Source organism: Camelus bactrianus, chromosome 13 (assembly GCF_048773025.1).
Source record: "Camelus bactrianus isolate YW-2024 breed Bactrian camel chromosome 13, ASM4877302v1, whole genome shotgun sequence".
NCBI lineage: Eukaryota > Metazoa > Chordata > Mammalia > Artiodactyla > Camelidae > Camelus > Camelus bactrianus.
The window spans coordinates 18,174,984-18,188,647 of NC_133551.1; the positions used below are offsets into that span (position 1 = coordinate 18,174,984).

The 13,664-nt window shown below is 34.2% G+C and overlaps 1 protein-coding gene across 16 annotated transcripts in view; it reads right to left on the reverse strand.

Annotated features, from left to right (window-relative positions):
* ADGRL2 (adhesion G protein-coupled receptor L2) overlaps positions 1 to 13,664 on the reverse strand; it is a 252,611-nt gene that overhangs the window by 26,516 nt on the left and 212,431 nt on the right. For 12 of the 16 annotated variants that reach the window (XM_074376152.1, XM_074376154.1, XM_074376155.1 and 9 more), the window contains 5 exons: positions 13,395 to 13,498; positions 12,352 to 12,537; positions 11,523 to 11,561; positions 8,519 to 8,702; positions 81 to 206 (listed from right to left, as the gene is read on the reverse strand). In XM_074376152.1, the coding sequence (XP_074232253.1) occupies positions 81 to 206; positions 8,519 to 8,702; positions 11,523 to 11,561; positions 12,352 to 12,537; positions 13,395 to 13,498 (639 nt within the window). The remainder of the gene's footprint in view (positions 1 to 80; positions 207 to 8,518; positions 8,703 to 11,522; positions 11,562 to 12,351; positions 12,538 to 13,394; positions 13,499 to 13,664) is intronic. The other 4 variants (XM_074376157.1, XM_074376159.1, XM_074376163.1 and 1 more) reach the window with 1 other exon arrangement.

Consider the following 13,664-nt stretch of genomic DNA (forward strand, 5'->3'; position numbering starts at 1 on the left):
AGCATTTAGAATTAATAGGTTTAACTGAACAACAACCAAAAAAACCTATCAATTTTTAAAAGACTTTTGTTCCATTTTACCATTCCTGCTGTTCTGCTTGACAGTATTTGCAGAGAGTTGGATTGAGCTGCCTGCTCCTTTGATGCCCAGAGGAAATTTAAAGTCTTGGACTTGTCCTTCTGTACTGAGTACTGCAACTTCCAGAACTGGATGAGGCAAAAGATAAAGAAGGAAAAAAAAGGGCATTCTTTAAATTTAACTACAAAGAGGCAAATGGTAATTGCACAGAAACCACTATTTTTCTACCTATAAAACTTCTGTGCTGAATTACAACAAAATCATTAACAAACAACTAAATTATTCTAAGAGGTCTTAAATTTTGACTACTCTAAAATTTTTGGTGTAATCATTTTTGAATATTTTCTTCAAAGTTTTATATCTTTTGTCAACTAATTCCAGTCTTTTAGCCTATGGATATGAAGCATCTGACTTACAGCACACAACTATCAAAGTTTCATCTAAATAATTAAGTTTAACAAAAATATTTCAAAATGATTTTTTGACTCTTTATGCTAAGTGACTTTTCAATTACCATTACTTGGCAATGATAAAACAAAATATGAAGTTTAAATTTGAATGCGTTTATTGCATATAGACATTTATATCTATGTGTATGTTTTAATACATAAGATTACATAGGTCAATTGTGCAGTAATAGATTTTCCCTAATTTCTCAAAGTAAGGAGACTAGCACAGCATTATTTAGGAGAAAATGTCTAGCATTATGTTCAAACTTCCCATTAATTCTCACTAGTAACAATCAATTTTTATATATTCAAATTCGGTAAAATAGGACCTGTGGGCCAAATCTGGCCAGCCACTTCTTTTAATAAATACAGTTTTACTGGGACATAATCATGCTCACCCATTAATATACTGTCTATAATTTATTGTCTATGGTTGTTAAGTATTTGCAACTTAGACCATATGACCTGCAACGCTTAAAATACGTACTACGTGGGCCTTTACAAAAAAAGTTTGCAAATGACTGCAGCATAACCCAAATTTCAAAAATTCACAAAGAAAGTAGCAACGTTGAAAAACATGTAAGGAAAACAGTCAATATATATAACATTAAGATCATTTATATGGTCAGTAAAACCAATGTTGTTTAATTTTTTTTAAAAAATAGTATCATCCTGAACATAAATGCTGTCTACCATAATTCCAATAAAGACTGCAATACTTTATATCAATATTCATTTGATTCTTAAAAAGAATGAGAAAGTATTATTGTTTCTAGTAAAGTCAACTACTTCATATTAGTAAATAAAATGTCATTTACTGATGAAATGAGAGGAGCTCTATGAAAAATTCATTAATTTCAGACACTTGAATTTTAAAAAGTAACACATAATTCAATAAATACAGTCCACACATTTTTCTCCGAATTTCACCCTCTCTGATGGCATATACTTGCATAGCTAGTTCTAGTTTGACTAACATATGCATATGCGCTGGTACACAGATACACATACACATGTGCACATACACACACACACACACACAAAGAATATGATAAATTCACTGACTTTTTAGAAAAATGGGCTCATATCATCCATTATAGAATAACTCTTGGATGCTGATTTTTAAAAATCTTTCACAACTTTGTTTTATAAAATACATACACATTTAGCTGTAAATATGAAATCATAACATTGGAGATTTTTATAAGCTATGAGGCCATATGTCAAGCACTTGAAATATAAGTTTACAATGAGAGTCATAGAACTCCTAGAATTCTAGAGTTCTATTAGCTGCAGAAACTGGTTGAGACATTTGTTTTATTAATCCATGCTCAGAAGGATTAAGTAGATGGATATGTGGATAATCTCCTCTCCTCAAATAAGATTCCATGTGTGTGAGTGGGAGGTGAAGGGGGTAAGATGGGTGACAAAAATATACCTCTCTCTTCCTTACACTGAAAGGGGGTCTCAATCATTAATTATTCATAAAAGACAGAAGATAAGGTGAAAGAAGGAAATCCTTTGAGTTTCCATGAAATGTTCCAAATATAGATATACATGCTCAGAGTAAATTTCATCCAACAGATACTTACTTATTAAAGTCTAAAACCATGTCCTTAGTAAAAAAAAATTTGTTTGAATTTTAAAAAAGGATCATTAATATAGAACTCACTAGACCTACAACAATCAACTTTATATAAATAAATTTTAAAATAGACAAAAGGAAAAATTTACTAGAAACACAAAGCTGACTATAAAATAATTTTTTAAAAAACCAATAATTTATGACCACTTAAGAAAATGAACTCATGGTTAAATATATACTGAATTTTAAACTGCTCATGCTTTCCAACTCACTTCACAAGACTTACATATAATCTTGATGCATAAAATAGTACAAAGAGATAAATCATATGATATTTAATATAACAATATTCACTTATTCAAATTATGCAAAAATATTTAATAAATTATATATATACTTTTAAGTATATCCTGAACAAATTAAGTTTAACTCAAAAAGGCTTACAGAGATTAATACATTAGAAAATATATTATCATTCACCAAATTAAGAAATTAAGAAAAATATACACAGAAAGAATTCAACAAATTTCAATACTCATTCAATATAAAAAAATCTTTATAAAATAATAGGAACAAAAGAAAAATTCCTTGCCCAGAAAATGGTTTTGTTATCAGAAAAGGGTTATCTAACCCACCCTTAGCAAATAATGATGGAAAAACTCTAGAAGCATTTGTTTTGAAGTCAGGATGATCCCTATTGCAGGTTTTATTTAGCATTGTAATAGAGGACCTAGCTAATGCAATAATTCAAGAAAAAAACAAAAGGTACAAAGGACTGGAAGGAAAAAATAATCTGTTAATTATTTACAGAAAACATAATTAACTACAAAGTAATCATGAGGGAAACTCTATATCCTATCAAATGTAAAAGAATTCAGCAAGGCTGTAACCAGCAAAATCAACTGTGTTCCTATACACCAAGCAACAAACAATAAGAATATATAATTTTAAAAAAATACAGTTTACAATAGTGTACATTTCCTAGGAATAAACCTAATTTAAAAAGTACAAAATATTAAAGGGAAAAATACAGAACTTTATTAGAAGACCCAACAAAAAATGGAAAATCGTATCATGGTCCGATCTGGGAGAGCTCAACAGACAAATCTGTGACACTTCCTTCAAAATCTATCTACGAACTCAGTCTAATTCTAATAAAAATTCCAGCAAGAGTTTTTGAGTATGCAGAACTTGACAAGCTGATTTTAAAATGCACATGGAAGAGACATGCCGAAAGGCAGCCAAGGCGATTCTGATTCTAGGAGGAGCAGAAAGAACTCACCAGATATTAACATTACTGAAACAAAAACAAAAGCAACAATGTATAACAGACACTCCTAACATGTACAGAAACTTGATATATTACAGAGATATCTTTACAAACCACTGGGGACAGGGATGGATTATGCACTGGAAGTACTGAAACAACAGATTACCCATATGGAAGAAAATAAAATTAGTTCCCTCATACATATCAAAAACACTATAAATTTCAGGATTAAAACATAAATGTAAGAAGGCAAAGCTTTATCATTTCTAAAGAAAATGTAACATTTCATCATTACAAAGCAGAGAAAAATTTGAGCAGGATACCAAAAAAACTCCTCATATTTTTAAAACAGGATTCGAAAAGCGTCAACCCTAAAAGAATAAGCTGATAATCTGACTTCATTATTCTGTAAAACAAAAGATTAATACACAAGGTAAAAAAGAGATGGCACAGACAGAATAAACATTTGCAAATTATATAATAATCCTTAAAGAATTAGTTTCCATAATGCATTACCCACAATAAGAAAAATTGTGGACAACAAATTCACAGAAGGGAATTAATTTAGGTAATCAGGGAACTGCAAATTAAAGCAATAATGTGATCAATTCAAATCTACAAAATGACAAAATTTATGTTAATAATAAAGTGTTGGCAAAGAGAGTGATGGGTAACGATATTACTGGTGAGAAGGTGAACTGGTAAAATAGCAGTAGAAAGCAATTTGGCAGTATTTAGTAAAGTTAAAGATGTGCATGCTCTATCACTCAAAAATTATTTCTCGGGGAGGGTATAGTTTAAGTGGTAGAGCGCATGCTTAGCATGCGTGAGGTCCTGGGTTCAATCCCCAGTACCTCCATTGAAAAACCAAGGAAATAAATAAACAAAAAGCAAACCTGATTATAATTACCCCCCCAAAACAAACAAAAAAAACCCCAAAACAAACAAACAAAAAAACATGAAAAATAACTGTTAAATGTATATACCTGTACAGCAAAAATTAAGTAAATAAAAGCTTACTAATGCTGACAAGTTACACCCTTCTTAATCTGATCAGGAAGGAGGCAGAGGATTTCCAGATTATATATACGTTATTTCTTTCCCCCAAAGCTGAAGCAAATATGGTAAGATGTGGCTCAGCTGGGTGATTGCTACACAGATGTTTATGATATTTCTCTGTATCTTCTGTGTACTTTAAATAATATATGCCTTGTTTAACAGATTTCCTGAAAGTGAACACGCTTGATTCATAGTAGAGCCACCCAGAGCCTCCCTCACAGCCAGCGCTGTAGATTAGATTTTAATATATTTCTCTGTCCTTCTGTTTGTCAAATTCATCACTGAGTGGCGGCTGCAGTTGAGATGAGAGAGTAAGAAAAGTAGAGTGATAGGAAAAACTAGGACCTCTGCCAGCAAACCTGCAGTGGACCAGGTTCTATCAGCCTGAGTCCTGGGGTACAAACAACATGGAGGCGGCTGAAGATGACAGGGAACAGAGCAAAACCAAGGCTCCGTGATGACATGGAGTTAAGGAGTCATAAACTTTGTTGTTGATTGCCGCTGTGAGTCTGGGTTTTGTTTTTTTTTTTTTTAACTGCAGTATAACTAAGCTCAAATTGACGGATACAATCATGCTGGCTGCTAAGCCTACTGGGAAAATAAATAACAGGGAATTTTATAATGCCGGATTAGGCTGATGATAACTAAATCACCTAATGAATCTTAAGATCACAAGAAAGACAATCAACATTATGTGCCTTTTTACCTAAGATGCAAAAGAAAGTCATTCTTGGGAGGTGCAAGGAATTTAAGCCTGAGGTTATTAGACCAGCCAAAGAGACTTAGCAGGGCAGAAGGAAAGCTTTTCCTCTCCAACAGGAGCAATGCCTCCATCAAATGCACAACGTGTTTGTATCCTAGGTAAAACGAGTTAAATGTTAACAAGTTTACAGAAATCGAATAATTGAAACTCCCTTTTTATCTTTTGAATCTATTTTTGTTAAATTTTAAAGTCTGACAATGGCATTGTGGTTTTAAAAAAGTGAGATACATATTAAAGTATTAATAGTAATAATATGTTAAGAGTTTGCTTTAAAATAATATAATGGTGAGAGGAACACATGAAACAAGATTGGCTAGATGTTGTTGAAGCTGGGTAATGAGGACTTTTCATCCAATTATTTGCTCCTCTCAAGATATTATTAAGAAAATAGAGAGGAAACTTACATATTGAGGGAAAGCATTCAGAGTACATATATCCAACAAAAGATTTTTATCAGGAAGATATAATCTTTATAACCCAATAAGACAACCCAATTAAAATGGGCAAAATATACAAAAAGACATTACACAAAAAACATATGTGAATGGCCAATAAGCACATGAAAAGTTGGAAGTTTTCAGCAAAATATACCTTAGTAATCATACAAATGTAAAACAAAACCAAATGAGTTCCACTACAAATCACTAAAATGGCTAAAATTCAAAAGACATTTGAGAAGATAATCCTAAATGCTGGTGAGGATGTGGAGCAATCGGAACATTAACAGCTATTAGGAATACAAACTGGTACAGCCACCCGGAGAAACTGTACCTTTATTAATAACAGTCAAAAGGTGCAAACAACCTAAATGTATAACCAAGTGAGTAGATACACAAATAGTGTTGTGTCCTTATAATGGAAATTCAGCAATAAAAAGGACTGAATTCCTGATGCTGCCACCAACATAGATGAATCTCAATAACATTATTCTTTGTAAAAGAGGCAAGATCAAAAGGAGTACCCAGCCTATGATTCCATTCAACGTAAGGTCTAGAAAAGTAAAACTGAACTACAGTGACATAAAACAGATCAGTGGTTGCCTGGGGCTGGGGGTGTGGGAAGACTGACTCCAAAGATTATAAAGGACCCTTCTGAGGTGGCTGAAATATTGCCCATGTTGTTGGTTACACGGGTGTGCATTTGTCAAAACTCATCAAGCAGTACACTTAAAACAGCTTCTCTTATTGTATCTAAATTATACCTCAAAGTTGACTTTAAAAAGCTATAATCAGATATAATTACAACATAATTACACCGTTTTTATGAGGTCAAGTATAAGGGTAAACCATACAGTAAAGTGAAAATAAGGATTCAAGGAGAAATCACTGAGGAGAATCAAGTTGTCTTAATAAGCAAAGGCACTGTAGCCACCCCCTAAATTTAGAAAAGAACAGCAAGTGAAGACATAAAGGGGTAACGAGCTACCTTAGTTCTCATGGCTAAAAGGATAGCAAGTCCTAGGAAAAAGTTGAATCTTGAATGTCATACTAAATTATGGATAATATTTGTCACAAAATTGTTTACAGCTTAGAAATACAAGACACAAATATTCACTGGAATATGCAAAGTGACCTTCATGTTGGGTCATTTCCTGGGTAATCAACATATGCATATAGTAAGTTCAGGGCATTATTTTTGAGAAGTTAGTAAAACGTGTACTACACTCTACAAGAATCTCTACTCACAACATTCCGTTTGTAATTAAAAATTTTTAAAAACCAGTGTGAAGGATAATCACTTAGAACTCTGAAAAACACAGGTATCAGAAAAAAAAAATCCCTAGTCATTCTCAAACCAAGAAAAAAACATCCCAAACATATAATAATGGTGTGTTTTGTGTATGTGAGGCTGATTGGGGCAGAGCCCGTCAACCTGGCCTATTAAAATGTCTTGCGTTCTGGGAAGGAGCTTAAAAGAGAAGTTATAGTTTTTCTTGTCTTTTAAATCGGCTTTAGAAGATATGGAAAACAAACACTTCACTTCAAATAATGCTCTCTATGATTTATCTTCTGAGATGATCAGACCTACATTCCTTTATAGGTATATCCCTGGAAATATCTGAGAAGAATTGTTTAACATGTACGTTGGGAATTTTATTAGACTATGAAATAAATCAACCTCAGAAATAATAAAAACTTCAGACAGAAAGGAGAAGCTTTATTCACACAATTAAGGTAGAGTGTATCATCTTCCTTATGACTGGTCTACCAGCTTACAGCAGGCGAAATTACTTTAATTTCATTTAATTTAAAGTTATTAAGTTATTTACCATTTCAAAACCTCATAGAGTAAATAAAAACACGATTTTAAAAACACTTTCTGAAAACTCAGTTATTTAAAATAAACTTAAAAGTTTTGAATTTAAATCCAGGTATCATAATCTGATTGATGTCTATTTCTCCCATACACCTTGCTTTTCTGCATTTCTAAACATAAAGTCCTATGATTTAGGGAGGCACAATAAAGCGATCAGATATGGCATCCCAGATAGCAAAAATTCATTCAGTATCTGCTGCTCCAATGCACTCTTTCCATGGAAGAGTAGTCTGTGTTCCCTTTTTGGTTTTTTTACGTTGAGGCTTGGGGATATTTTTTTACTTTACTAAGGGATACTGTAAATTTCATCTGAGCTCAATCTCACTAAATAATCAGCAATTCCAATCAGTCAAGCCTAAATTAATATAATTTCACTGTACTTACTGGGCTTCTTTCAAATACCATCAAAAGGGAATTCCTACCTCTCACTGCCAGCACTGAAATTCTAAAATGTTTTGCAACTATCTGCAGCTATTCTGCAATCTATAAAGCATGGACATTCTGCACTACGAGAGATGTAGTTCACTGACCACATTTTCACCTGAAGGCAGGTATGTTTTATACAAATATTTGACTCGAATTCTGTGTGCCTAAAATATGTGGCCAGGAGAACGCATTCCAGAAAGTAATTTAAATTCATTAGGAACGTATTATATAAAATGGAAAAGCATTTGCCACAGTTTCATGGCAAGCACTTTCGTTATTAAGCAATCCATATTCTGGCATTTAAGTACTCTAAACACTTTTTTTTCCTTTAATGATTTTTCAGTTGGAAAAAATAAACCATACATAAAACCAACTTTTAAAAGACAGGATAGATTTTGGCTTTTGCAATAATGTTATGGCATGTGAGGAATAATACCTCTTATTAACAGACAAAAATAATTTTACGAAAGAGAAGTTTGGCACTGGGAAATAACAGATTCAGAATGGAAGCATTATTCTCTTAAACATCTATCTTCTAAATGAAAATTAAACCTGACAACAGATTCACTCACCAATATTTTCTGTGGGCATGGAGACCCTGGTTGGTTCTACGAGATTGTCAGCCAGGACAAACGCTCCTTCCTCCAGTGTATCGAGCAGCATTGTTGCGGTGTGTGCTTGTTCAGAAGAATTCATGTGTTTCCATGATTCCAACGCTTCAGGTCTCAGAAGGTTGTCCACTGTGTCAACAATTGCCTGCATCCATTAGAAAACTATCATTAGTTCTGACTGCTTGTAGTACCTAGGTGATTTTCAATCACTGACTAGTGACAATTGTAGTATTTACCTGTCATGATGATTTACCCTTATGGAAGGACACCTGGACAACATACATCTGGCCAACCTGATGTCTGACCCTTTCAAAACAGAACTAACTGAAGATTAGTAAACTACTGTTTGATTATAAAGACTAAGTATAAGAAGACGGCTTATTTCTGTTTATCTAATCATATTTCACTTGTTGAAGAGAAATAAAATCAATGTCAGCTCTTAATCTGAGGTATTCCTCTTACATGCATGGTCACTTGAACATATAACTTCAAGACTTGAATGTTCTAAACAGAAAACACTGATGTCTCAAGGGTAATCTCGTATTTATGCTTGAAAATTAAACCATACTGTTTTTTTGGATCTTGAACTAAAATAACCACCAAAATTGTGCCATATAACATTACCTACTTATTATCATTGGGAAAAACACCAAAATGATTTCAAAATGTATAAATTATCTGTGAACATTCTCACTCTTCCAATTTCCTATCTAGCTAAAAAACACTTTTTTGAGAGTATACCTTAATTCATAAACAATGATTTGTTTTTAAGGGGATCAAGAGAACAATCAAAATATTTAAAGCCTGTACTAATAATTTAATGAAAACAGAAAAGCAAAATAAAGTCTTCACAAATATCGAAGTTATAAATATTCATAAATGTAGGTTTAGTTTATTACCATGCAAAACAACATTAAATAAAAACGTAACCCAGTCAGTTAGGCAGCTGGAGGCGGGCTTTTATATTGATACTTACTGTAGTTGTACACTGACTGTGGCTTGGATAGCTGAAATCACTAAGTTTATTTACTCTTTCCCATTTATCTAATCATAATGTGTCATTACCCACATATAAATTGTTCCGATCTATTGGTAATCACTGAGCATACCTTGTACAAAGAACAACAAAAACTGCTAGTCTGAGGTACTATATTGAAACGAGCAGGGGGAGAAGTTGTTTGAGTCCACTGTCAGAGTAAGATTAATTAGCTTAATCCATCTTAATATCCTCGTCCTGTCTGCCTTGTGAGCCACCGCGACCTTCCTGGCAGGTAGAAGATACTTGCAAGTGGCATTAAAGGCTTCTTTCTCTTTCTAATGGGAGATAGAATAGTCAAGAGTGCACACACTGGGACTGCTGCGGCCATTAACCAGAGTGGAACAGAAACCGGTCTGCTGGGGCCAGGTTCATTAGCCACCAAGAAATACAGACTGGAGCCTCTAATCTCAGTTACAAATGAATCTTCTGTCACAAAGCAGGCACTCGCTTCATTTGCATAGTGTAAGTCGCTTCTGATTTGTAATTTAGGGAGTTTTATTAGTCTTATCTGAACAGAGAAGCTCATTTGAGACATACTGAAAATGACACTGGTCAGAAATTGAGGTCACGCTGAAATCTACTACCTAGACACAACTCGCTGATGGCATGCTTTTATTAATTTGAAATGCTTCCTATTTACTACCATTTGTATTTTTTTACTGGAATCAAAATGATCATTATTCTAATCATATTCCTGAATATTCTCCCTGCCAAAGGAAAAAAAGCTATTCTTTTCCCACTGAGATACATGTCCTGGGCAACATACCAATTATTACATTTCACACATTAACTAATACTTTAAAAGTGAACTGAAAATTTCAGTATGACAAATTCTATACACTTCAGCGTGTAATTTTTTGCCCCCATTAAGCAGGCTAATAAGGGACTTCCAAAATACTACTACCTAAAAACAGATTTTGCCTCCGTCTTTTCCTGTAAGGTTCTCAGATCTAACAATGTCTATTACTACCTAGGAAATGCTATTCTTTTTTTCAGACCTTGCCAACCAAAGCTGGTGAAGTCATAGCTTTTGAATAACTTCTATTCTGCAAAACTACAAAGTTCTTTTGTTTTGTTTTCACATGTATATGGATTAGTTCTTCAAAGTTTGATTTATTAGGAATATGGTCCCCAGATGAGTAAGGTTAGAAAGTAACCACCCCAGCAAAAGGAACTTCTAAAATTCACAGGATAAGACAAAATGCAAAGTGGTATTATTATTTTGATCTATCACACAGAACTAGCACGGCGTAATTCCATGGTTAGCCTCAGCACATTCCTTATTTTACTTGGATATACCAGGGAGAAAAACCAGCTGGAGCAGACAGGGATTCTGAGGCAAATAGTGGCTTTCTGTTCCTATTATCCCAACAAAAACCAACATATAACGTGTATCGATAGTACTAGCACATTATTCATATTTCATTTCTAGTAACCCATCCCCGTATCGGCCTGGTTCTAGAAACGACTCCTGAAAATTTCAAGATAAAGCCTATTTTCTTTAGGAGTACACCACAGAGATAAGAAAGCAGTGACTTTTTCATGCACATACATTATGACTATACAGTCTTTGATATGATAAACTGCCAAGAATATATCATAGCTGTTTTACTCAAGTTGCTTTTTAATCCACAGAGATGACAACAGGAAATAAAGAGACTTTATGATTACTTTCCAATTCAGAGGATATTTCATTAAAATCCTCGTATGTTTGGATGAATGGAAAAACAGCAAAAATTGTAAAAATAAATCATTTGCTTATTCTGAGAGTAATATACCTGTGAAAAGCCAACATTTGTACAGCTGATATGGGGCACATTATATAATTATCAAAGACTGAAATACACCGGATCATGCAGCAAGATGATAAAGCGTAGCAGGGAGCTGAGGGAAGGACAGAGCAGGGTGACAGCACAGGAGAGATACCTTAAGGTAAGCCCTGCATGTCTTCTCTCGTTTTTGGAGCTTTTTAGTAAAAGAAAAGAAAATCAGAGGTTAGATTTTATCTGTTGAAAATGAGGAAAGAAGAAATCCTCAAAAATTAAGCTAGTGTTCCTGAGCTCAGAGTTTATCATGTACTTGTGGGCCTCTGGATTTTTGTGAGTCTATACTGATTGCCAAGATTGTGTATTCACAGCTTTGAACTGTATTTTACTAAACACACTAATCCAAAGTATCTTGGTAAAACTAGAGACAACATACGTGAAGAAAAGGAAGGAAAAAAACCTGTAAGATCATTTTAGCCATAGATTTTGGATTCATATGACTCTCACAAAAGCACTTCATAGTATGGTTAAAATAGTGATCAAATTTTTGTCGTAGGAGGAAAAATTAGTAACGCTAACACACTGTACTTCTAGCAAAGGAAGTGTATCCTTTTCCTAAAACCTACCGTTGAAAACAGAATTTCAGTAGCCAATGTTCCTGTACACATGGCCGTTTTGTTACAGCCATGAGAGTGGACTGTAGCTGTGTAACACACACTCTCTCCTAGTGCAGATATGGCAGCCCCGAGGGAGAGTCCTGACCACAGCCAGGCGGAGGAAGTTTGCCACCAACTAAGATCTCCCTCAGGTACCCAGCATCCTTTTGGGGTTCACATTGCTCCTTTAACGCACTATATGGGGGTGCACTGTAATTCTTTCTTGAGATATAAACCAAATTAGAAGTTTTAAGTTAGGCAGTCAGCCGCTAGAAGAATCCAGAGCTGCTGCACGAATCGTCTAATTGAAAATAACAGAAACTTTCTACCTACCTTGTTATAACTGCGTCCAGCTGAATCCTTCTCGCTAGGTTTCAGTTCCTGCAGCTGTGCATCGAGAATGTCCACCAACTGCTCCATCAGTCTCACTGAAGAACTCACGTCCCCGGCAAACACCGGTCCTTTGGTATGTTTAGCTAGTTCATTGGCAAGGCTAGCAGCGTTTTCTCCACTTCTGATCTGAAATGACAGTTTATATTATCTCAGTAAGATGTCTTGTTCTGTTTGTGGCTTCTTGTTCTCCCAAGTACCTTTGTTGTGGACAAAAAAAAAAATATTTGCAAATATGTCAAAGTCTGCAACTAACTGAGACCAATAACCTTCTCTTCATTTCAGATGATTAAAGGTTCTTAGATCCTCAAAAAGAAATTCTTAACCAGACATTTAAAAGAAACAAAAGGGAAAAAAACCCCAGAAATTCTTCTTAAAATTCTTCAGACAGCTCTCTCATTTCACTGCAACTATTTTAAACTGCTATTTAAAAACCTTATTTATTTATTCCAATGGTCCAGAAATTTAAGTCAGAATATAATCAGTCTAACACTCACAGTTATTATCTACTGCTTACACTTCAGAACGTAGATGGTGAAGGAAAAACTAAAATGTCACTGCATTACACTGTAATACTAACTTCACTAATGCCTTTTAAAGTCATTTTTACTTATTCTGTCACCATCATCTGTGATGTGCACATCTGCTTGCATTCTGTGGATTCAGTTGCAGACTTAATGATACTTGATTTATTAGGCCAGCATCCTATTTGTCTTACGAACATCAAAAGAAACAGAACAAACTAAATATGAATGAAATTAAGCAAGTATGTACTCATTAAAGAGCTTGACACAGAAAACAGCATGCCCTAAAACATATGTAACTCTGAATAAATAGTTTACAGACAAAACTATGTATAATTTTTTACGTTCATACTGAACAAAGAGCAATGAAGCTGGTTTTAGCACACAAAGCTAAATTATGTACGTTAGAAGTTAAAGCCCTTAAATCATCAATGTGTATCATATTGAAAGGTTCCAACCCACCTTCTGAGCCAGCTGATTTACCCAGTGTGAGGTACAGTTGCTAAGATCGGGGCCCTTAGGGTTCCATGTTCCAGTGGAAACCATGCAGAGATACGAGGCAGTTCCTGCAACAGATGTAGAAAACAACAGTGAAATTGAAACCATTTTTTCTGCATGCATTTGGGAAATCAGCTATGATGATCCTACTCCGTGTGTTAAATTTTGAATAAACGCTAATGGAAGTCGTTGACAATAACTGACAAAAATGTAGAGTATAATGCAGAATATAAA